The following is a 25,842-nucleotide window of genomic DNA, read 5'->3' on the forward strand; positions in this document are numbered from 1 at the left end:
GAGAAGAAGAGGTGGTGCAAAGTAGAGCTTTGTGTGGTGTTGAGGAGGAAAGAAAGCCCCGGGTGTATTGGGGAGGGGGTTGGATGCTGCCCATCCAATGGACTTTCCAAACGGTGGCTCTGCCTCGGCACAGTGTTGCTTTGGGGATGGACCTGTAGGACACCAACAGCTGCTGCAGGATGATGGCAAAACCTTTCATTAGCGATTAGAGTGTGCAGCTGAGCACAAATCCAGCCCCGAATTAGGAGCCACATGAGGTCTTCCCGACCCTAAAAGCCAACACTTGATTCAGCAGCTCTGTTGGGAGCGTGGATCCATCAGCTCTAATGAAGCCCTGGGCCACGCACACTGCTAATAGCATCTCTGTGCCCCGCTCCAGCACAGGAGCTACCCCAGTGGACATCAGCTTCTGCCATGGGACTCATGCTGCAGCAAGAAGGAATTGGTGCGGAGGCTGAACCGCTCTTTGAGGGAGCACAGGGCCCCCTGAGACTGAGCAGCAGTGGGGAGAGAAGGTGAGGGATGCAGCAGAGAGAGGCTGGAGGTGGTCACTCGTCCTGCAGTGGAAAAGGGACATGGTTCTACCTGCTTCTAAAGGAAGGAACCATGTATGGTTCATGATGTGTTTTCACAGTGCTTCCTGCTCTCCCAGGAGCAAGGTGGTTTCAGTGCCAGACAGGGTGAGTATTCGTCAGGCATTCAGCTTAGCTACCTGCTGTGTCCCAGACATTTTTGCATCCTTGGCTAGATCCATGCTCTGTTCCCTACATAAGACTCCATAAAAGCATTGCTTACTGCACAGTCTGTAGTGCCAGGTTTTTATCCCAAGGGAATGTGGTTCAGCCCCATTTTTGCACAGCACCAGAGGCTTTGAGCTCTCCCTGGAGCTTTTAGTCATTGCTGCTTGGAGCAGTGAAGAAGAAAAAGCAGGGACTAGGTGCAGGAAATGTTTGCTTAGTTTCTGTGCAACCAGTTGTGTTCCATCTAGAGGCCACAGGCTCAAAACACAGACAGCAACCAAATTCCTCACTCTGAGCTGCTTCCTTAGCTCTCAGTCTTTGCCCAGCTCCCATGAATGCCCATTCCCCTTTCCCTGCCTCATTTCTACACCCATCTATAAAGTGGCATCTTTCATACAAAGAATTTTAGGGTCTGTGTTCCAGCTTCAGTAGGTTTCTAGGGTAAAATCCATACCCTATAGATCCAGGGGCCATTGGTGCAACTGAACCCCCAGTATTCAGCTTTCTTACAGGCAGCGCTTACCGGTCTCAGTAACTTCAGTGCTTGAGTGACTTCTGGTGCCAAGGAAAGGAGATGGTTCTAGTTCAGATGAGGAGAAAGCAGGGGTTACAGATACCTGTTGGAAACATCAGATTCTTTCCTATGGGCAGACTGACTTTCACTTGTTAAATATGGGAGCTTACAGGATGCTGCTGCTGGCAGAGGATGTCCCAACCCCTTTGCACTGTTGGTTCAGATCTTGTTCTATACTATTCTCAGTATCCAGGCAGGTGCAGAGGGGTGCTTTTCCTGAAGTATTTGTCCTTTACCTTCTTACACAGACACCCCAAAAGTCCTGAATCCGAACATATGAAAGTCAGAATTAGGGTGGCTTCTTTCTGGTCACATCAGCTGGGTCTGAGGTCAGTGCTACCAGAGTGGCCGAGCCATTTTCCATCACCTGAGAATCTGTTCATGCATTTTAAAGAGAAGTGCCCCACATCTCTTTACAAATTAAGATCTTAATCCCATCCTTTGAGACTGGTATTTCAAAATCCCTTGGCATGCATGCAGGGCTTTCTTCTGCTGTTCAGCAGAGTGAGCACTGCCTTAGGTTTTACTGTTTGAACAGGCATCAGCACAGAGTTTTGGCCTCCATTAACGACAAGAAAGGCTGATTTAACACTGAAACGTGCTGGACTGATGTATCAAATATATCTCACCCACACACTGATGTATCAAATATATCTCACCCAACACAAACTCCATCCAGGGGATATATAGAAAGTCATGGAAACACAGAATGGTTTGGGTTGGAAAGGACCTTAAGATCATCCAGTTCCAACCCCCTGCCATGGACAGAGATGCCTCACACTAGACCATGTTGCCCAAGGCTCTGTCCAGCCTGGCCTTGAACACTGCCAGGGATGGGGCATTCCCCACTTCTTTGGGCAACCTGTGCCAGATATTTACCTCTAAATATCTTCAGTGTCTTCTTCTATCCAGCCTCTTCTACCTGAGGCACTGAGCCTCAGCCAGCTCTTGCTCTTGGTCTGTTTCCCATCGCATCCATGTCATGACACCAGCTCTCCAGCCACCTTCTCCCAGGTGATTGCCAGCCCTCCCACCTTCCCCACCAGCTACAGCCTCTTCCTCCTTCCCCTCCTAACCCAGCTCCTGTGGCTGTCCCTGCCTGTGCTTTATTCCTCCCGGGGTCTCTGAGCTGCAGTCCCTGCAAGAGGCTTTCTCAAACCACTGGAGAGCTGCAGGCTTGTCTGGAGGGCAGGAGGTCAAGCACTAGCAAGTGTTTCCATTTAGTTCCAGATACCAGCCTGACAGGTGGGTGCCTCTTGATTAATTCCCAGCTCCCCTAAATGCTCCCATCATCATGTGTTGTGGTCCTGTTCAAGCCTAGGCACAGTTAAGGCAGGGAAAAGGAGAAGAGTGGAAGGCATTAAGTTCTCTCCATTCTCTTGCAATGGGAGTGTGGCCTGAAGCAGTTGCAGATCTTCACCTCCAGCACTCATCGTGGTGGCAGTACTTTTGAGTAAAGATGTGTGCTTGGAAAGTACAGGCAGAAACCTTCAAAGCCCCAGTTCTCCCAGTTTGGCTGCTATGGTGTTGGTTTGAGCTCTATCTTCTTGCTAATCTGCAGCTAAATGTCCAGCTGAGATTGATACGGTGCAGGAAAATAAGGATTTGGGATCAAGGGAGCTTCCTCATCATCTGAGCTGAACTGAGCCTTTTGAGGTGGGCACTGAAGAGGTTTATGAGCTCTGTGTGGTATAAGGTCTGGCTGCTGGCAGGTGCCTCAGTCAGCTTGTGCTGGTTCCTGACCAGTAATGGCTATGGTAGCATGATATTGGTCATCCTCAAGGCAGCACAGTCACACCGTGGTGATTCTCCCTTTCAGACTGTTGTCATTTAAAGAGAGAACATCACCCAAATTCATTCCATTAAGAGCTCAGTCATCTGACATGCTCCATGTGACAAGTGCAGAGACAGGCCTCAGACAAACTGAATCATTCTCTGTTGACACCATGGGCCATGGAGGGATTTATTTAGTCCTTACTGGAACAAGTCTTTTGCAAGAGTCCAGATCCAAGGAGTTCTCCTTCCTTCTTCCTCATTCCCTCTTTCACACACACAGGTGTGTAGCGGTGTCCAGAAATCTCACCAGAACATCTCTGCAAACATCTGAGCTGGGGAAATTCCCAAGGTTTAAATGGCTGAGTGAATTTCAGAGAGTAGGTAAATCCCATTTACCCAGTTAATGCTGCATTAATGCTGCAAGGATGTGCCAAAGGTGTCAGTGGAAGAGCTCAAGAGAAGGAAAGTGATTTAATCCCTGGCAGTGTTCAAAGCCAGGTTGGACAGAGCTTGGAGCAAGCTGCTCTGGTGGAAGGTGTCCCTGCCCGTGGCAGGGGTTGGAACTGGATGATCTTAAGGTCCTTTCCAACACAAACCCATTTCTGATTCTCTGTTTGGGGCAGCAGAGAACTGGAAGTTGTGAGATTCATGTCCCCTGCTATTAACTTGGTTGCCCAACCCTGGCAACTACTTACTTTTGTCTTCTGTATTTTCCTGTCCATGGAACGGGGAAGGTTAGCATGGATCCTCCATGCAGGAATGCAGAGAGGCTACAGTCACAAAAACTGCAAAACACACTGAAGAGCAGAGAAGGACAAATCCAGGCCACTTCAGGTGTTACAAGCTCACGAGCAGCAAAGCATCAGCAGTGCTGAGCTCCTCAGGAAGCAGCCAGGGCCTCAACACTACTTTTTCTTCCTTAACCCCCCACCCCAACTTATTAAAATGTTGCCTGGTTCCATCTCTTGCTTATTCAAACAGTGCCAATTTCCGTGGCTTCATATCAGCTCCCAGCATCTCGCAGCCTCAGTGCTTGGGTTATGTGGGAAGAGAGAGTGGAATAAAAACCTGCAAGCCAAATAAAAGCTGTTATCTGACAGGATCTCTCCTGGGGATCTCAGTTATTAAAAAAAAAAAAAAAAAAAAGGAATCATTTTTTCTCTTAGCTGCTGTTTGTTAAATGTGCAGGAGCCATAGGCAAATTCTTGCTAATTTTGTGCATGCTTTTATCATCGTGGTGATTCACTGGCAGCTTTATCCTCCGATAAGTGGATTAGTTGTTGAGCTAAACAAAAAGGTGTTTGACAACCAGGAAGCTCTAAAGAACATATTTGTTTTCCAAAGAATGGAGCTGTGTTTGTTGCTCAGTGCAGTGTGGGGTGTTGTTGTGCATTTCATTAGCCAAAAGGAAAAGCCTCAAAGCTTTTCTCCCTTATATAAGGCTGGGGTTCAGTAGGAACATCTCCCTCCTATTAGTGGCAGGTTGTTGTTGTTGTTGCTATTATTATTATCATCATCATCATAATCATCATTATCATTTATCATCATTATTATTATTATCATTATTTTTATTCTGATAGTTTGTCCAAGGAGTGATGCAGATTAGGCAGTGGCTGATGTGGTGTCAGCATGAACATGGCATCTTTTGGCAGTGGGGCTGAGTAGCCACCAGCTTCCCTCAGGATTAAGCATCACATCTCAGCTAGACTTCTAGCAGAGCCCCATGGCTCACAGTTAGACCTGGACTTGTAGGGCTGGGAGCTAAATTGAGGGCACACAGAGATCAGTTGAGCCAGTGGATGAGAAGAGGGCTAAAATAATGAGCTTAACTTTATCTGAGACTTTCATCATTGTATCTGAGCATCTCATCATCCTGGGATGTGTTTCTCCTCATGGTACCACGGGGAAGGTTGTTATCTCCAAGGCCAAGAATGGAGGCACAGAGATTTTATCCTGCTTAAAAGTGAGGTAGGAACCTGAGACTTTGCCAAGGCCCTTTGCTGGCTCCAAATGCCTTCTCTGTAACAGTGCTTCTTATTCAGTAACTCTGTGTTTCTGTGCATTGTATGTTCATATCAGTCCTTTAGAGTCCTCCCTTTGCCATATCAGCCAAGTGCCTGGGAGATGATTTTTCCCTTGGAGCTGCAGGGAGCTTGGTGACAGTGACAGTGCTTGGAGCTGAGCTTATGGTCTCCAGCAGTGACTGTAGGCAGACTCCTCATGAGGATCTAGAACAGAGCGCTCTCCTGTTTTCAGCTCAGAGGATCTCCTTAAGAAAAGGTGGTTTGTCTGGTAATCCTCAGTGGATATTTCTTCCAAATACTTATCCAGATTCCTCTTCCATCCACAGAGCTTCACATCCACTGCTTCTTATGGCAAGGAGTCCCACAGGCTGACTCCATGGAGTGAAGCACTGCTTCATTGCTTCCTATTTCATCCTTCCTGCCTTCATCCAAGGCCTCCTTCTGGAAGTGATGGGGAATAGTCAGTTAATATTCACCCTCTCCATGTCATCCATGATTTCTTAGACTGCCATCAGATCCGCACTACCTGGGGAACCAGGAGAGGTGCTAATGGATTCCAGCGCACCTTCACCAGCAGTGCTGCTGGTGAGGTGGCTTTTTTGCCCACCATGCTTGGGCCAGAGCAGTTGTGTTGTAGTGATACCCTGGGAAGGAATGATACGGGTTTGTAGAAGTGCATTTTGTACTTGGGCAAGGATTGGAGGCACTGCTCAGGCTTATAAACCTCTGTGGATGCTCCTGATAGCAGTGGGAGATGTGTCTCCTGTGGAAATGAAGCATTTTGCATCCTGATGCCAAACCGTATGTTCTCGGGTGTCCTTTTGAAATACAGACAACCTTGGTGATAAGAACATAATCCCAGTGCTTGAAACAGATAGCTCCATCCCTCCTGACATTTGTTAGGAGCCCACAGAGCTGGAAGGATAGTCAGCCACGCCATTCCCATCCCCTCAGCTTTACTCGTGCAACAGCCGCATGCTACTCCAGTAAAGCTTGTTTTCCCCCAGCAAGGGGCTAAAAGCACCCTGAGAGCAGCCCCTGGCTGGGAGGGTGATATGAAGAGGGGGCAAACGTGGTGCCATGAGGAAGGGGGGAGGGCTGGGAACAGGTCTGTGGTCTCCAGCAATTGCTGTTCAGCTCTGGCATAGATGAAACAGGGGGGAGGAAGGGAAGCAAAGGGGGAAAGCGGCAGTGGAAGAGCGAAAGGTCCCCAGCTGGCTGTTAGTGGCATCTGCACTCAGAGTGCAGACTCCAGCTGAGAGCTATTTCACTATTTATTTACATGTAATTATTGCTATGAGGTGCAGATATTAACACTGTCAAGAGCAATTTGCCCTGACATTTTTCACTTGCTCTGCTCCCTGACGGTTGGGCTTTGGTGGGATTTTTTTCCCCTTCTCTCTCCATCTCACTGCTTCACTTTGGGCTTTTTAATCCAGTGCCCTTCCCAAGTCATTAAACTTGGAAATCTCATTGTGGGCAGAGAGGAGCAGCTCCCACCTCCCCTCTCCCCATGCTCTCAGCCCCACCACCCACCTACCAGCAGTTGAAGCATTTCCACTCTAAACAAACCAAATTTACCGGTGGCCGCGTTTTCAATTCAATGCAATCTCCAGCATTAACCTTTGCTTTCGACGCTGCATTTCAAACACACTGAAACCTGCCCAACCGTTTATTAGGGGGAGAGTTGCAAAGTGCACACACAGAAAGCAAATGCAGAACAATAGTTTTCAACGCAGTGCCCACACCAGCATCAAAATCGCAACCCAAAAGGTGGGTTGGGACCAGTGACTGTTTCCTACTGCTTTAGGCCCTATTTCTTTCCCTCCCTTCACTCTGCTCCTGCCTAAACCATCTGATTTCAATAGCTGGTGACACTTTAGATTAAGACTTCCGGCCTATGCTCCAGCCCTGACTTAATGAGACAGTTGGTGTATGTCATTTAATAAATACCAATTGTGCATTAGAACTTATTTGCCAAGGAGGAGCAGTGATGTGACAGGCGCAGCTCACCGCAGCCTGCTTTGCTCCTCAGCCAGTATGGTGCTTGTCATCGTTTAGCATTTGTTTACTCCACAATAGACCATATTCCTCCTGGCAAAGCTCCACCACTCAGTGACGCACACTTGGGTTTCATAAAGCAGAAGGAAGAAGTGAGGTGGGTATGAGAGTCTGAAGGACTATGCCATGGGGTTGTGTTTATGGAAGGAGTCAATCATAGAACCATATGGTTCATAGAACCTGCCAAGGTTTGGCTTGGGAAGGGACCTTAAAGCTCATCTTCAGTGCCTGTGCATGGTGAATTTTGGGAAGGAATCAATTAGTAATTCCCATTCCTCCATTTTATCTGCAGCACCCTCAGCCCTTGTCCTCATTCTTAGAGTTGGACCAGGCTTGACTTCTACTCTCTTCACGTTGCAGGGGAAGGGATTTGGGAATCTGGTATTTTCCCCCTCTTGCTTTCCTGGTTTGCTTTCTTGGGACCAGAGTACAAAGAGCCAGGCCCAAGGGAAGATAACCAGACCCCAAGTCTGAAACATCCAGTATCTGGGGCCTTTTGGGTTGTGTTACTTTTCTTCGTGCAGGGTCTTGTGCAGTGGGATACTCTCCTTGACTGCAGCACTTCTGTGTCATTGCGACACTAATAAATAGCGATAGGAACAGCTTCATTATCCATTACGTGTGGAAGGGACAACCCCTCATCACCATGGATGAGGGGACAGGTTGCTGGGACGTTTTGGGAAGAGCAAAATGGTTTCAATACCTTTTTGTCACAAATAGCAGGTTTTTAATTCATTTTGATCTTTCACTCAGGAGGTTGTATTTACGCTTGCATCCCTCACCCATTTCCTTCCAGTTTTGCATTTACCCTGTTCGGAAGACTTTATTTCTACGAGAAAATGTTGTTTCTCTTTTCATACCAGTTACACATCACCTTTGTAAACCTTTTCAAGAGGGACCTGTAACACAATGCAACAGCTCAGTGGTATTTTCATTACTGCAGGCTGCGTGTTTAGATGTGATCAGAGCCCAGCATGGGAACTCAACAGTTTCTATTCTTAGAGCTCTTTCCCCCCATGCTTCTCTCCCCATCACGTTTTTGTGTGTGTGGCAGTGAAACACAGCTGATAAAACTGTTCCCACCTTTGTAAAACTTTTATCTTCCAGGGATATGCTTATATACATTAAACAGCATCATAGAGCACTAATGTTTTGAAGTTCCCCTCATTGCTGTGCTTAATGTCTGGAATGAGGACATTGATCTTGGCTTTGGGATGGTCAAATTCCTGCTGCCCCATAAACTTTGGCACCATCTCGAGTGTAAACCTTTATAGGGCTCAGTTTTCCACTTGTGAGAGGTGGCAGCGCTGCTCTGCTGATAGTGCTGATGATAAATACATCAGAGCAGAGCACAGAAAGCTTTGAAAGAAGAACATTGCAGAAATAAGGCAGCTTTGTGCTTTCTACATAGGTGGGACTTTGGGGTGCGCATGTTCTGTCCTGCTGCTTCCTCGAGGGGTCTCTGGAAGGTTGGGATGCTCAGCTCTTGCTGGAGTTCAGGGGGTTGTCTCCCTGATACAGAAAGCTCCAGACTCCCAGGCCTTTTTTATGGACAGGAGGTTTTCTTCTCCATATAATGTCCAGGGGAGAACTAATCAGATGGGCGCTTTATTACCAGTGACCCAGATGCCCCCCCCAAAGCTCAGGGACCAGCTGGTACATACGTTAACTCCAGTTTTGCTCCATCTTGCAGTTCTTAAGACAGTGTTGTAGTGGATATGCAGATTTAAGAAGGATCTGTTAGGTGCTAACACTGAAATACTGCTCTGAACCCAGGACAAGGCTTAGGGCACGTAAGACCCAGGCAGTGCTCTTGGGTTGAGACTTCAGTCTTTCTGCTTTGCCCATGGATGACCTCAGCCCAGCACCCTGGGTCCCAAGGGTCCCAAGCTTTAAACTGAGGTCCCAATTCCTCTCTAAGCTGGAGGGTGCAAACCCAGTGGAGGAGATCTGTGCCCAGGGCTGCAGATCCATGCACTAAGCTCTTCCCCCAGCAGTCCTGTCTGGGGATGCTGGAGTGCAGCGAGAGCAGGGGGAGTGTGCAGGAGATAACCATTGCTGTTGTCAACGCTGCAGGGACTTAACAGATTGTGAGATATGGCAGCTTGTTTGCACGGGTGTTAACCAGCCTCTCCTGTCCCCTTCTTGTCACTGCCCAGTCCCTGCCACAGCCAATCTGTGTCCTAATCTCCATCAATTAACAAGGAACACTTTCACCCCCCTTCCCAATACAGACACCCACCCTGCAGCCTGGGATAAAGAGGGAAGACACCCCCCCCCCAGCCTCGACCCTCTCCCCCTTTTACTTTCCACTAACTCAGCGCAACCAATTAGGCATCTGACACCCGTACTGGTGACAAATTGTTTCTGTCATCTGCTTTCTGTCTTTCATTAAAGGAGAGGCGGGGGGGGGGGGATTGTGGAGGCAGGGGGGGCTGGGAGATGAGATCTCCCATGCTTAGCGAGGCCAGATACATTAATTACAAAACGGCCATTTGCAGCATGAAAATGCATTAATTAAATTTATGCAATCATTATCTTTAAATAGTCATATCTTGAAAAGAATCAGCCCTTCCTGAGCCTTCCCTCTCCTCTGCTAAGGAGCTCTAATCCCTTTTCCGCCAGTTATCTCGGGATCAGCAGTGACTTGCATGCTTTTAAACTTCTTGCATGCAGGAGATGCCGTGAAAACTGTGAGTCCTACAGGGGTGTGATGACACCTTCACATTGCAGCGAGGGGGATACAGCTCTACACAGCAAGTTAGAGGGTTTGAAGGTATCTTCATAAAAGAGAGCTCATAAACCTCAGCCAGGAGTTGTGAGGTTAATGGCTAAAGTTCTCTGCTTGCATTTGTAGAGCCATGTGCCGGTTTCCATCCCCACTTAGGAAATGTAGTGCTGTTTCCCTTGGGAATTGGATGGGGTAAGGCCCTTCCCTTTGGCACAGACACGGCTTTGCCAGCAGACGGTTCCCTTTCATCAGTGTATCTTATTCCTCTTAAAAATCACTTAGTTCAAGGTAGTAAATGATGTTCATAAGAAAGCAAGGTTTTAAACCCATGCAATTTGTTGCTCCCATGCTCAAGATCACTTCTTGGTGGCTTTATATGATATATGTAGAAAGTGTTTTACCTTCAGACTTAGCCAAAATCAAACTGTGCTGGACAAGTAAGAAGAAAGCACTGTTACTGGACCAGGAGCTTCTACTTCTACATTTCACTGTTCAAAGACTTCACCTGTTTGTGTTGTCCACTCAGATCATCATCACAAACCTACTGAGGTTCCTCAGCACACCCCAGGTTCAGGAGTGCTAAAATACCCAGGGAAGAATTCATGTCATCCCCTGCTTAAGTAAGCATCTGTAGCACCACAGGATATCTCCACTCCAAATAGCTTTTAAAGAGCTGTAGGACCCTAAGAGGGATACTTATGGAAACTCTAATCTTTTAGGGCTTTATCACTTCTGGTGAAAGATTTTGTGCTGTTCTTTATGTGTCTCCATCATTTTTAATAAATTCTGTGTGTTTTCCCCCCATCTCTAATGTCTAATGGGCCAGTGTCCAATTAGGAAGGAGCGGATGCAGTGGTGTTTGGATCCCAGCCTCACGTTGTGTTCAGTTAGGATCAGGAGCTTGGGATTAAGACTGGGTAGAATTTGGGGGTGGATTTAAGGGACCAAATCCTGCCAGAGTTCTCACGTCTGAAGAGCAGAAAGAGCTCTGGGGTTTCAGGAATGGCAGTAGACAGGAGCTTGTCCCGCACGTGAAAAGTCCCCTTGACAGTCCCAAGCCTCCTCTTCAAGAAGTGCATTATGAAACTGCAAGTGATCTGTTTGGATCCAGCACAGCATGAACTCAGTGTAAAAGTGATCACAAATAATGACCACAAAAGGCTCATTTTTCCCTGGACCATCTCTGAGAATGGACATTCCTGGAGGGAGAGGCAGAGCTTTAGTGTGGAAAAGCAGGGGCAGAGGCTGCTGAGCCAGAGCACCTCAGCTATAAGGGTAATGTGTTTTCAGCACAGATCCACACTTTCATTTCTTCTCTTTACTATTATTTGTTTACACAGACGCTGCACCTGGGTGGATGCAGCTCCCTTATCCCTAAGTTCAGATCCTATGAGGGTTTTGCGTCATGTTTGGCCAAAGCAAGCGGCTCCCTGTCTTTGAAAATACCACAGTGCTCCCTAGCAGCAGAGAGAAGTCCGAAGGAAGAGCACATGGTGCTTTGTAGGGCTGTGGAAGGATTCAGGAGCTGCCATTATCCTTTGGGTGAGGGGAAAAAGAGATCCTGACTTTAAAAATCCCTGTGGTAGTCTCAGAAGATCCAAACAGGATCCAGACAGGACCGGCGTCTGCGTTGTTCATTCATTAGGGTGAGCTGGAAAGAGAAACCCTCACCTTAAAGAATGCTCAAAGCTCCCCCCAGGAGTGCAGGGAACTGAGGGAGCAGGGAAACAAGCAGCAGAGGAGCTGGCAATGGGAAATGCTTCTGCTTTTCCCTTTCTTCCATTCTTTTGCTGCCCAAGTTATGAAGTGTTTGGTGCGAGCCCAGCCAGCCCTGCTGAACTATCAGGGTTATTTCATCTCCCCATGACCTCTCTGTATTTACCATGGGAACCCTGGAGGCATTGGCTTTGCTTAACTGGTGTATCTTACACTGCAGTTAAGCTGGACCTTAACTGATTACAGCCCTTGATTGATCAGAGAAAAGAGGGAGGGGAAGAGAAAGAGGAGTCCTAGAGCAGATCCAGGACTATCAGTGCACCAAGCAGCTTCGCCTGGGGCTGGGATATGCCACTCGGGGGACTCTTTGTAGTGCAGCTCCTTTCACATTTATAGAGGCTCCCCTCCACTCTCCAAAAAGAGAGAGACACAGAGAGAAAAGCAGGAGAAGGGGGGGCATGGAGCAGACTCAAAGGATCTCAGGAAATCTTGTTTGGAAGCAGTAAGTCAGCACCCGCACTCCATTACCAGTGTCCGCAGGGGGTTGTGATAGTGAGCGAGCACAGAGCAGCTTAGCTGAGAAATGGGGAAAAAAGAGAGAAATAATCAAATGGGAGAGAGAAATGAAAAGGGAGGAGGGGAAGGAGAAGCCTTTCTGTGAATTTGGGGTTGTCTTTGTTAGGTTCTGTTAGCGGGAGGCTGTTGGAGAGAGGAATAACACAAGTTTATCAACCAGAGTGAATTTGCTGGGATTTGGGTTTGCTGCGGGATCATCCCACTGTGCTGTTCTCCACGTCAGGCAGATGCACAGCCATAGATTTAGGGCTGATTGAGCATGGTTTTGTTTCTTTCTTGGTATTCTGAATCTCTCACCAAGCCCCAAAAGCTTTTTGTTCCCCGCTGGCCATCAGCATGTCTGAGCTTACCCAGCAATGACCAAGTAGGTGTAGAAGATACAAGCCCAGACCATTTCCAAACCCAGACCTAACCTGAGTCCTTCTGCCAGTTTGGAAATGTTTAGGAATTCCAGTTTTCCATGGTTGTGCCTTTCTGCTTTCTCATCCCAGGTGACTTTGTGAGCTCCAAAATGCCACAAGCAAGATGCATATTCCTGCAATTAGGTGTAAAGTTGCTCAGAGATGCTTCGCATCTCCACAAAGGGATTTTCCCTTGAAGAGTTTCCTTTCCAGTGTATTCACTTGACTTTCACAGAGAAGCATATTCAGAGGGAAAACAGCATCAGGATAGGGTTTGCTTGTGGTGGCTTCTGTTAAGGCAGATTACTGCCTAGAAATGAGGAGGGGGTGGTTCAGTTTGCTGACCAGCATGTTTGGGAAGCATTGACCTTCTTTTGGCTATTCTATACAAAATGTCTTAGCAATTCCAATTTAATCAGGAAAAAACCACTTCAGGCTTGGTTAACACAAGATGAATAACAATATTGATGGTTAGTAAAGCGCAAACTGCCTGTTTTCAGAGGGGAGATACTCAACAGTGCATGGAAATCAGCCCCTTTGGACAGTTTGGATGGCGAGGTGCTAGTTAGCCTTTTGGCTTGAGTCTCCCCCATTCTGGCTCTGGATTTTGCTTGTTGGTGAAACTGATGACTTTAGAACTGGGCTGCCCTTTGCGCCTAGCAGCCCATACTAGCACAGCATGTCTTTTGGTTTCCTCTCTAGTTATCCAGACTGTTAAAACCTTTGCCATCTGCTTTTATCTAAGTGACAGTACAGTTGGGGGCCCTAATGCCAGGGATGGTAGTTCAAGTTTCTAGATCAAGCAGCTTTTAATGTAGTAATTCCCATTCCCGGTGATGCCTCTGCCCTTCCCCTCCAAATTACACGTCTCCTGCGGGATATCTCATAGCCTTGATTGGATGTGTAACCCCCTGGTGCTTCTGATTTCCTGGTGGTATTTCCACTGCAAGAAGAGCCCACTCCTCTTTCCCAGACTATCCAGACTTAAGCCGTTTCTCTTACCCTTACAGCTAAGACCTTCCATTCTTTTGTATAGCTTAGAAACTTTTCTTTAGACCTTCTCTGTAATTTGTACATCTCTACAGAAGCAGGGTGCCCAAAACAAGATGCAGTGCTCCAGGTGGAACCTCACCATAGCCTTGAACAATCAGGTAATAACTTCCCATCGCCTTTTTTGCTAATCCTCCCCTTGTGCAGCCTGCATTGGTCTGCTTTGCTGCAGCTCACCATCGCATCCCGAGCTCCATCGCATCCCCAGCACCTCCCCAAGCCCTCTCCATCATAAGTGTGTGGCAGTTTCTCATCTATTAAGTGAACAGGTTCATTATAGGATACAGATGCTCATCTCCATTTCACCTGCTGTGTCCTAGACCACTTTCCTATGGCGCTGAAACATCCTTCAGGTGTTTGAAGTCACTGAAAGGCATTGATGATATTTCTGTGTTGATTGGTGACTGTCAAGCTATTCAGGCACAGGCCTACAGTAACTGTGACCACTTTGAAGGGATCTCATATGATCTGTCCCATACAAACCAGAAGGCATTCAGGCACATGGTGTTCTGCTCCCAGCCATGCTTCTGACACACTTTGGAAAGGCTCTTCACTGGCATCCACGTATTTTCCCAGGAAATGGTGAAGGTCAGGAAAATGAGACATACCAGCAATGGAGCAGCAGCAGCCACGTCAGCCCTAGTGTCCTTCCTGCTGAGGAAGAGGTTGTGTTATCTCATATAGCTCATGGAACTGTTGGAACAAGTCAGAGGAGGCCACAAGGATGATCAGGGACTGGAGCAGCTCTCATAAAAAGACAGACTGAGAACACTGGGGCTGTTCAGGGAAGAGAAGCTGTGTGGAGACCTCAGAGCAGCTTCCAGTGTCTGAAGGGGGCTGCAGGGATGCTGGAGAGGGGCTCTTCATCAGGGACTGGAGTGATAGGACAAGGGGTAATGGGTTCAGACTGAAACAAGGTTCAGGTTGGAGATAAGGCAGAAGCTCTTCCCTGTGAGGGTGCTGAGGCGCTGGCACAGGGTGCCCAGAGAAGCTGTGGCTGCCCCATCCCTGGCAGTGTTCAAGGCCAGGTTGGACACAGGGGCTTGGAGCAAGCTGCTCTAGTGGAAGGGGTCCCTGCCTGTCGCATAGCTTGGAACTGGATGAGCTTTAAGGTCCCTTCCAACCCAAACCATTCTATGATTTCTAACACATTGTGGGTGGATGGAATATAAACACCTGGCTGGATGAGGCAATGGAACATATTTCTTAAACTCCAGTCCACTGCAAAATAGACCTAGAGAGCTAAGCCACATACTCATTTATACCAGTGTGAATTCAGACTGTGCTGGCAGTCAGGGAAGTTACCCCTGTGGAAAGCTAATGCAAAGTTTGCTCCCTGGGCCTCAAAATGTAGTTTGAAATGATTTTAGATGAAAGGAACTGCTGTTACCTGGCTCAGAAGTGTGCAAGGAGGGTGAAGCGCTGTCCGGATCCTTGGCCTGATTGCAGGATCAGGTTCAATGGGTATATGTACTGCCTTGGGTTGGCATATTGGGATACAACTCAGCTGGATGGAATGATTTAGAACACATTCAAAATTAATTGCTTGGTTTGGGGAGTGCAGTGTTAGTGATTGCTACATAAGTCACTTTAGTCCTACCGAGGGGCATATTTGCATATATTTATCCTCCTTTCAAGTGAAGATCTTTGGGGAAACCTTATTTATCTCCTCCTAACTCTCTTTGGCTTTCAGTAGTCCTACAGTCACCTCTTCATTTTGTTTCCATTTAATGTATGTATAGTATAATCGCCTCTTCCTCTTCCCACCAAGTGAAAATGAATCCACAGAGATCAAAAAGCATTAACATCAGGAAGGGTTGCCTTCTGCAAGAGAGAAAGGAAAGATTAGCTGAACAGGCTGCACAATAAAGATGGAAAAGATTAAGCTGTGTCCCCCCACCAAGTAGGTAAGAAAAGTCTTGGAGCATGAAGCTGAATCAAGCACAAATGGCAGAGACCAAGTCCTCATGGAGGAATCACTAACTTGGTCCATGCCATTAATAAATCCGTAAGATCCAGCATGTTTCCCAGCACGGCCATCAGGCCCCTGGCAGACTTCCCATTCCCTAGGAAGCAGTGTAAATGTTAAAACACCACAGAAAGCTGAAACAAAGAGATTTCAGCCTACAAATGCTCTTCACGCACAATTTCCTACTGCTTTTTGCCTGATGCAGTATCACATATTCAAACTGATCGCATTTGCAGCCTTTCCCAAAGCGAGAGGATCTCTACCCGTTCCTAGGAAAGCAGGACCACAGCTTCAGAAACGCTCCTTGCTGCCCGGAGACCCTTCCTTTGCATTCTTTGGGGACCACGCAGCAGCTTCTCTGGAGTTAACACCCTTCAGCTACTGCAGATCATTTCAGCTTCCCTCGGTTCAGGACTTAGCCAGGCTCAGCAGTTTCTAAATGCAGCATTTCTCTAAGGCAGCCTCTGATTCTGGACGCTTTGTGCTGTGTCAAATCAAGTGTCCACAAACGGAGACACCACGGAAGCAGGGGTCACTCGGAAAAATGCCATCCATAGGCTCCTGCCTCCCCATCGCTTTGTTTGCTGGAGTTTGATCTCCTTGTAACACCTCAGTGTCCTCCTGGAGCATCACTGAGTGTAGGTGTGAAGCCTGCTGTGGCCAGGGCCTGATGTCTCTATCAGCTGGGTATCTTAGGAAGCCTAAAGCAAGCTGAGGAGGTGGAGGGACTCTGAGGATGTATGGCATGGTCTGGGCTGCTCTGGTATCTCCCATAGAGCTCCTGACCACAAAGATCAGTGCTGGGACAAGGTTCTGTCACAAACCTTTCTTCTAGCTTACAATATCTCTCCCTATCAATTGTCTGCCCCTTGAGCCACTCCAAACACCCCCAACCACCCCCCCAACCCGAAAATCTGACGGCCTGATTGCCCACATTGAAGGCCCTAATTGCACTTCCCTTCCCAAAGCCACACTGGTTTATCATAAAGGGTGCACATTTCCCCTGCTGCAGTTTCCATGGCCAGAGGCCCTGAGGCCAGCTCAGAAATGGAGGGAATTAATTACATTTTTTTAACTCCCCTTCTTTTAAAGTATGGGAGAGAGTGATGAAACGTCCCAGGGGGGCACGGGGGGAGCTGCAGACATGAGGGTGAGGAGGGAGGCAGCAGCAGGAGGTGAGGGGGGGGTGGCTCTTTCATCCAGGAGGGTCTTTGTGCATTAACCTTGGTCTCCCCAACACACCAGGACCTCTCCCCCATGACAAATGACCTCTGAAAAGGGTAGAAGCAAGGCCAAAGGCTCCTTCCAGCGCCGTGGCTGTTATTGACTTAGCCCAAAGTGCAAGCCCACGCCATGCCTGTGACTGATTTGGGACAACAGCAAAGGGAAAGGAGATGGGGAAAGGGAGAGAGACAAGTGATGAGAAGGAGGGGAAAGGGAAGGCTGTCAATCACTGTGATGGACAGGGAGCAGATTTCCCTCCAGATAAAACCTTACAGATGTGAAGAGGTTATTGATTTTTAGTTAGTGATGATAATGCACCAAGAAGTAATAAATTATAAGCAAGCAAGGTCAAAAAGAAAAGGTAAAAGGACTTTGCATTCTTGAAGAAGGGATTTCTCCAGATGCCCCAGACTTTACTAAGTTCAAAAGTTGCCTGGAAAATGAGTTTATCCACCTGAAACAAGAGGGTCTGCTGAGACTGGAGGGCTCATGGAGAGTTATCTGTGCTGGGTGACTGAGTAGTGAAGAGGGGATAGAAGTCTCTGGTTCACACTTGTTATTTCTAACACCTTCGTGTCCTGAGGTGGGGAAGATCAGATGTTGTCCTCTGATAAACCTGTGCAAACAGCATCTCAGGAGGGCTCAGCCTTACATTGCCTGGAAAACGCATTCCCATGGTCAACATTGCTGTAGGGAATGGTGATTTTGGAACCCCACAGCCACCCTCAGGGTTCCTCTGCAGGACTCCTCCACCCTACTTCCACGGGAGCATCCAGCAGGGACGTTCCTCTTGTAGTCACCTTCCAGCATCTCCCCTCTCCAACCTCCGTACAGTTACGTATCCATTCCCCATCATGGCATCGCCGTGGTGAAAGATTGACATCCTTGTATTTCACCATGGATTTTGAGAGGGAAATTCAGGCTGTCTTGTCCAGAAAGGGGTCTTAGGATGGGTTGAATTGCCCTTCAGAGGTGTCAGTCTCTCTGAAGAGGGATTCTAAAGGATTAGCACTGACCAGAAACGTAACTTCCCATGGCTAAGGTTAGTTGAGCTGAGTCCTAGCTTAAGTGACTTGCACGAGCCCTGGTGAACCAGTGGCAGAGCTGGGATTAGAAATCAGCCCTGATTCTGACTGATTAAAGCCAATTACTGTCTTTAGTAGGATTTGTGCAAGCGTCTTGTCTGAATCTGCAGAGTGTGAATCTGGGTTTCATTTACCAACATTGCTTTACATCCTCTGTTCTTTTCAGCAGGGCCATAGCGGAAGTGTTAATATGACTTCTGCTTGCTTTAAGAGCCTTTTCTCTTCCCTGAGTAATATAAAGCAGCTGACTCTTTTGGGGAGACAGCCAGGAGGGAGAGCACTAGAAAGCCCTCTGTTCTGTGAATGGTTCCAGTTGCCCTTCATTTGATAGAGCAGGATTTCTTTCAGCACATCCACAGTCAGGCAGCACTGCCAGACCTGGACAGCTCTGGAAGGGAGAGGAGAAACCTTTGTGCTTCCCAAGCTGGACCTCTCCAACAATAACACATCATTTGTATGTCTGTGTTTTCCAGAAGGATGTTTATTGTTTTAAACATCTGATTCTGCTTGTGACTGAAATCCAATAATGTCTTGTGGCTGCTGGATGTGTGAGTGTCCTGGTTGTCCATCAGGAAAAGCAGTGCAGGGTGTACCACCTACAGCTCAGGCGATGCTGAAGCTTTGAGGTCTGCAGCCAGTGGGATTGAGGGGCATTCGAGGGGATGCATGGTGGACCCAGATCAAAGTTCATGACCTGGCTTGAGTGGAAGGCTACAAATAATTCTGCAGCTGGAAACCCCCCCTTCAGGCTGCACTCCCATAATTGCCCTGCTGCATAAGCCTTGGGGCAGGGAGGTTTGCGTTACATCCCCACAGAAAAGCAGGACAGCCCTATTCTCGTATTAATCCACTCTGTCTTGCATATTTAAATGCAGTGTCCTTTCTTCACCCCTTCCAGTCTTTGGGCTGTCATGGGGCAGGGAGTTCCATGGGCACTTACTGCACTGTGTTACAGCTAAACAGCTTCATTAGATACCTCCAGGCTTAATCACTGTGATTAAGAAGCTGTGCCAGAGGGTCTGGAGCGCTGGAGGTAGCTTAGACTCTATCTGGAACTTATCTGCCCTGCAGGGTAGAGGCAGCTCAGCCAGTTTTAACTTCTGGGGACCAGCAGCAAACTCTGAGCTCAGTGCAGGCTGAAAACCCTGAAGGAGGAGAGGTGAAATGAGCCCTCTGAGCTCTCCGCTGCTGGCACTGCGCTGCTGGGGCAAAGCTTGTTCCCTTGTCTCTGTACCACGTTGCAGACAACCACAGTGGTCAGCGTTAGATTGATTTTCCAGGCTTTTCAACTAACGCCCTCCCCAGAACCTCCCCACTGCCTCCCCCTCCACGGGGGTCCAGCCACCCCTGCTCCCAAATTCCCCTCCCAGACAAATGCCTGGGAAGGATCTCAGGCCGGCCAAGTCGGGAGGTGGCATCACATCAAGGGAAAGCATCTTTGCAGGGCTCCTGAGTCCTTCCGGGGGGAGGAGAAGCTTTAGAAAGCAAAGACCAGCACGTAGCTGGTTATTCAGGCTAAGCTCCAGCTCCGGCAGGAAGGTGAGGGAGGAGGGAATGGGGAAGGTGTCGGGGTGAGCAGGAAGGGGAGACGCGGCTCTATACAACCCCGCTTGTGTCCTTCCAGAGAATGTATCCTCTGCACAATAGCTCACCAGGCCTCTGGTGGGGGATAAAGGGCTCATTTTACCACTTGCCAGGCTCCAAATATTTCCAATTTGCCACTTTAATTGATGTCAATAAGGTTATGCTCAATTCGGAGGGGTTCAGCCGCTCGGCATCTGAGCGCGGGCCTGGCCCCCTGAGGTGAGAGCCTGTCCCCGCTCCCCCCTCCTTCCCCAGCCCAACTCCAGCAAGATCAACCAAGAGGCACCAGGAATTCCCTTCCTTCCCTCGCCACGGCCCCGCTCCTGCAAACTCTTTCCACTTTTAACTTGGCAGCCCGGGGGTAATTTGGCTGATTGCAGAAGGCAATTGCATTAGAGCGCTGGCGGATCAGGGTCCTTGTGTGAAGGCCAGTGGGCAGCAGCTTACCCCAAAGTCACCCGCAGGAACAAATCTGGCATTTTTTGTTGCAAAAGAGGAAAAAAGTTCATCTGTTTTCAGGTCTCAAAGCAGGAAGAGCGTTTGTGTGCAAATTTAATTACATTTTCCAAGCAAGCACTCCACTGAAATGAGCCGAACCAGGACCTGTTCTCCTTTAACATTGGAGGGGAAAGAGAACTTTGACTTTTTAGTTCCTAAAGCTGAATCCGCATCAAGGCCAGAAAGGGGTTGCATCTGGTTTGGCTGGGGACCTTTGCAAACCAAGCCCCAAAGACCTTCAAAGAAAGGAGCTGTTTTCAGTGTCCCTTTTGGAAAATAGGGATTTTTTGCTCCCTGTCTTATGTGTCTCTGGGAGGGATGCTTGTCCTCAGTTCATGGCAGTATGTGCTAAACAGGTTTGTCCCAAGTTTCTTCCTTTCTCCAGTCTTCATTCTGGACAGCACTAACACTGTAACAGGACTAACACAACAGCTAACGTTGGCAGGTCAGCAAAGAAAGACCAAAGATTGAGCGTACCTTGAAGGAGCTTCTCAGTTATCCCTTTTAAGGACTCTCATTAATCCTAAGGACTAAGCGTTAGAGCCACCTCTGGGGTCTGTGTGTTGTTTCTGGTGGAAGCAGACCTTCATTCTTCAGCCTGGCCAAACCTATTTTGGGATTGTCTCTTACAATGATAGAGCACCATTGTATGTGCACTGTTGCTCCCTAGTATGCATGAAGGCAGCTGCAGACCCCCCTTTCTCCTCCAGCCACTGACATGTTGTCTCATGTGTTTCCGCAGGTGATGAGTATCCTGAGCAACCCCAGCGGGGTTCCTCCACAACCCCAGGCTGACTTCTCCATCTCTCCCCTTCACGGTGGCTTGGACACCACCAACTCCATCTCTGCCAGCTGCAGCCAGCGGAGCGACTCCATCAAGTCCGTGGACAGCCTCCCGACTTCCCAGTCCTACTGTCCTCCCACCTACAGCACCACCAGTTACAGCGTGGATCCAGTGGCTGGCTACCAGTATGGACAGTATGGACAAAGTAAGTGCTCTGATTTCATTCCCCCTGTACAGGGAGCAGGAGAAGAAAGGAGGGGAATGTAAGAAGTTATAGATATTGTATTGGAAGGGATTTCTATAGAAATTATACAATCATAGAGTCATAAAATGGTTTGGTTTGGAAAGGACCTTAAGATCATCTAGTTTCAACCCCCTGCCGTGGACAGACTAGACCTGTCCAACCTGGCCTTGACCACTGCCAGGGATGGAGCATTTACCACTTCTTTGGGCAGCCTGTTCCAGTGCCTCTCCACCCTCACAGAAAAGACCAATAAAGAAATCTGTCCATCTAGAGAATAAAAGGGCATGTGCTCATCAGACACAGAGATTGCTCCACAGAGCCTCCCCAGCACCCTCACAGTCCAGTTCAAAAGTCCCCACTGAAATATTTTAGGTACAACATTTCTATTAAAAATAAAGACAGCTTCCAGACCTGTCTCCTTCCATCTCCCAATTCTTGCTTCTCCAAAAGCCCTACAGCATGTTCACCCTGCTCAGCCAAATGAAAGCTGGGATTTTAATGCCATTCCTTCATGTATGTGTCTCTTCCCCCCCTGCCCTCCACCAGGCAAGGGCTGGGCCCGTACCCCAAGGTTTTTGCTCCAAAGCACATCAAGGCAATGCCTGTCAACTGGGCTGTGCTTCTGCAAAAGCTGAAGTGAGCCTGGAATTGTAATCCTGAAGCTAAACCTCAGCCCTGAAAGGCAGAGGGACCCGGGGAGGGTCTGTTTCTGCTCCTGAATGCTTGGGTCACACAAACACCAGCGAGCCTGGCAAAGGGCTCACCTGCTGGTGTTAAACTAATAATAAGTGTGGTGGTGTGAGAGAGTGATCCGCGGAGGGTTAAAGGTGCATCCTCTTCCTCCGGGAGCACTCCTGCTTTGCCCATAGCTTGTCCTCAGTGACCTTTCCTTCCATTTGGCTGTGGCTTTTTATTCCCCTCTCCGTCACAGCCCTTTAATGTCTTTAACTTCTCCAGCTAAATGAGAACCGGCTGTGGCGGCAGACGGGATCAATAGCTGCTTCCCCACAGCCCCCCTCTTTTTGGTTTTCGGGAGTTTGATCTGTGACCCCTTGACCTTCCCCTCGCTTCTGGATGTGAGGCTGGACACACGTGCTATTGATAAAAATCTTAAACAAATTCCAATACCATGGATTTCCAATAAAGATTCCCCTGGGCAAGACGTTAGTCACACCCATGTGTGTAAAAAATAAAGTAAGGAGGACGAGCGATGTTTTCCTTCTCCAGCAAAGGAGGAGGAAAGAGAAAGAAGGGTTTGTCTTGCTTTGCTGCAGGAATTTTCACTTGGGCCTCTCCTCGTGCTGATGAACAACTGCTCAGCAGCCCTATTTACGGTGTTATTTGCCCTGCTTTCCTGATTGCTGTCACAGCGCTCCCTTTTTTCTGCTGGACACCATTCTATTTGCCAGTCCAGTTCAGAACCGACTGGGCTCAGTTTGGAACAGGAATGTATTCCTATTAATAGTCAGGAGAGCCCAGCAGCAAGCCTTGTGTGGTTGACAGTATTAGTCCTGCCATGTCCTGTGCTTAGAGACGTGCAGGTCACTAGTGACGAAGGAGTTCTTCCTGCTGGGGCAAGGAAGGTAGGTGAGAAACCATCACACACCATCCATGGTGCCACTGCTTCCCAGTGCCAGGAGCTGAGGTCCCCCCCAGCACAGTGGCCAAAGCCAGAGCCACACTGCACTGCAGGTGCAGCACAAACCATCAGTGGCTGTTCTAAGGTGGGAACTAGATTATTGTGAAATCCCACATGTGAACACATCTGCCTATAGATACTTGCATTTACAGCTCTGCAGGGGCAGTATGTAAGTCTGCTCCACTATAAACTTTCAGATAATGAGCCCCATTTACAATAACCTCTGTGTGTGGAAACAGTTTTCATTGGTAATGAGTCCTGTCAGAGCAGTCACATACATGAAGATGCCCTTGTATAGCAAGACTTTTCCTTGTTTGGTGCATGTTGTGTTCAGCAGATACTTCAATTCTTCCTGCTTTTTAATTCTTCTCTGCTTCTTTTAAAATGCTGACCTCCACAAAACCATTTATTGATGTTCAGTTCAAATCATATATTTCTTGTTTTATGATGCAGCAAAGAAAATTCAAAACTCTTTTTAATGAGCGCTGCTACAATAAAAATGGGGGGTTACTATAATTTGGGGTAGGCTCTGTATGACAGGGGATGTAACCAGGGCTGGTAAATAAGAGCTCTGTAGGTTTGATAGGCTTTGGAAGGGACCTGCAGGGAGTCTCTCCCCCCACTTCTCACCTCATTCTCTGCTTTAGAAACCCGAACCCAGGCACACTTTCTCTCTCACATAAGCAAATAAACACCCAGAGTACTTCTGGTGGGTTTCTGGTTTTATTTTGGCTTCCACTGTGTTAAACCAACAAACTGTATTTTGACTTCTGGCAGGGGATACCCTGGTGCCTTGGAGCTCTTCCCACAAAAAGCAATTACTGGGAGGTTAGCAGGTTTGTTATAGAAGGGTGGGATTGCCATCAAATTCCCATTTTCCCAGAGCTCTGGCTTTTACTTCCTTCCCTTCCCAAGCACCCATCTGAATTCAGCCAGAGCAACAGGAACAGAGGCCCACCCCCACCCACAGTGTGGCTGAGGAGTGAATTTCCTCTTTACCTGCATCCTCTCGAAGACATACTTAATGTGGTTACTGACATATCAGGGGACCAAGGTCTGGATGAGAGCCATAGCTTGGGGGTCTAATCCTGTGTACACCCCACCCTTGAAGCTGGAAGCACCATAACACAACATTACAGAGCCCAGCACCCAAGCTGAGCTATCCCAGCTACAACCAGCTCCACTTGCCTCACTGAGCTCTTTCCAGACCCTGCAGCCTGCAGAAGCTCCCCAGCCCACCTCCCTTCAGCCCCACAGAACTCACCCTGAGCCGAGCCTGCGCTGTCCCAGCCGGTGAGGAGCAGGGATGCCAGATTAATGTGGTCCTCTCAGTTCCCAAAGGCCGGAGCTGTGTTAATGATGCCGGTGATGGAACGCAGAAGCGTGAAAGGAATTCTAATAGATATGACAAGTCTAATAAGAATTTGTGTCTGGAAGGGACCTCCTCTGGGGCAGGCGCCTGACAAGACGTTGATGGCTGAAATTTGTTTACTCATTGGCACCGATTGTACATCTCCTGCCAGCTCCTTATTAATCTAATTTGAGACATTAAAGCTAGTGAAAGGGAAAGACTTTGACTGAAGCTCAGCTAATGAGCAATGTCACCATCCTGCCCCTGGTCCTCTTCCCCCTCAGACCATGGGGCAGTCAGGCGAGCTGGGATACAGGTTAAGCATCACCTCAGGAGTTATGGCTGCTGTTTCTCACCCCGATGGAGATAAGCAAAGCGCTTTCCCTTAGGAAGGGTGGATGGAGGCAGGCAGCAGAGCTTGCAGAGATGAGTCAGCACACAGCAGTGAGTCAGATTCAAGCCTTAACCAGCCTTGCTGAGCTTCCATTGGAATCTCTGGAGTCATTTACACCGAGTGCAGGAGTTGGCTTTGCCACTGTGAGATGATACAGGGAGGTGAGGCTGGAAGGCTTATCCCACTGGCTTTCTGCTCAGGCTCATCTTCAGGCAACTGCCTTGGAAACACCATTTTCAATGGCAGAAGTAGAGTTTTAGCTCGAAGGCCTGCAGCAGCACACACAGAGAGCACTGCACATCAGCTTAACCCCAGCAGCATCTGTGCCATCAGGTATTTCTGGCAGGACCATCACTCATTTGCAGGACCCTCATGTCTGTGACAACCACTGCACTGAGTCTGTTTGCAAGCTCTGTTGGTTACACACCCTTTGATGCTGAAAGCCTCCATCCACTGCATGCTAACGTTGTGCTGTTTTCTCCCCCTCCTCTTTTTTCCCCTCTTCAGCTGCTGTTGATTATTTGGCCAAGAACGTGAGCCTGTCCACACAGCGCAGGATGAAGCTGGGAGAACATTCAGCTGTTCTGGGCCTCCTACCAGTAGAGACAGGCCAAGCTTACTGAAGAGTCCGACTGTGCCAACAACCCACTCCAGCAACTTGGTAGCACTGGAGAAACACCACCAGCCTTCCAGGGATCTACCTGTACCCAGACCCTGCTCCTTCCCAATTCCCTTTCACCTTGCACCAACTTCAGCTGTGAAGGAGACGGGAAAGAGGGGAAAGGCTCTCCAAGTCTCCAGCTCCTCCTCATTCCAGAGGCAAGCCTGGCCTCTGTGACCTGACTCCTCCTGTGGCCAGAGACAATGGGTTGGGTACATTTATTAATCCCAAGTTCATACGCTCCCTCTAACCTACCTGGCCATGGCATTTTGCCCATGCTTAAGGACTATCCATTGATCTAGGTAGTTGGCATAGTCAAAGCCAAAATGATCTTTTTTTCTTTGTAAAAATGAAATGTTTTCTTTTGTTTCCTTTTCTTTCCATTGCTGTAAATTTGGTGAATGTTGTATAGGAAAGAATAACCAAGCTGATCATTAAGGGTGATGTAGTTCGGGACCACAGAAGACCTATGGACCAAACATAAGAACTTGTTTAAAAACAAAACAAAACACCACAAAGACAAATGAAACCCATAAAACATATGTTAAAGTGACAGCAAATTCCCCCCCCCCCCCCCCCCAACTCTTCTGTTCTCACTGATGGCTTCCTAAAGCAGGGCTAAAGAAGGCCAGATTGCTGCTACGCAGGGGCAGGGTGTAAGTCTGTCCAGCCTGGGACCTTTGGAAAGTGTAAATGTAAATTGCTGCATGAGGACTAGAAATTATGGGCACAGGCACGAGACAACATTTACATTTCCTCT

General features: G+C 48.2%; 1 protein-coding gene across 7 annotated transcripts in view; it reads left to right on the forward strand.

The window, feature by feature from the left end:
* The window catches only part of PAX7 (paired box 7), a 99,308-nt gene extending 73,855 nt beyond the window's left edge, over positions 1-25,453 (forward strand). For 4 of the 7 annotated variants that reach the window (XM_057416256.1, XM_057416258.1, XM_057416257.1 and 1 more), the window contains exons 9-11: positions 13,685-13,750; positions 20,752-20,998; positions 24,929-25,453. In XM_057416256.1, the coding sequence (XP_057272239.1) occupies positions 13,685-13,750; positions 20,752-20,998; positions 24,929-25,044 (429 nt within the window). In that variant the 3' untranslated portion in view covers positions 25,045-25,453. The remainder of the gene's footprint in view (positions 1-13,684; positions 13,751-20,751; positions 20,999-24,928) is intronic. The other 3 variants (XM_057416260.1, XM_057416263.1, XM_057416261.1) reach the window with 1 other exon arrangement.
* Positions 25,454-25,842: the final 389 nt, after the last annotated feature.

This window comes from Pezoporus wallicus, unplaced genomic scaffold, assembly GCF_028554395.1.
Source record: "Pezoporus wallicus isolate ANWC-B61680 ecotype Strahan unplaced genomic scaffold, APGP_CSIRO_Pwel_v1 contig_14547, whole genome shotgun sequence".
Lineage (NCBI taxonomy): Eukaryota > Metazoa > Chordata > Aves > Psittaciformes > Psittacidae > Pezoporus > Pezoporus wallicus.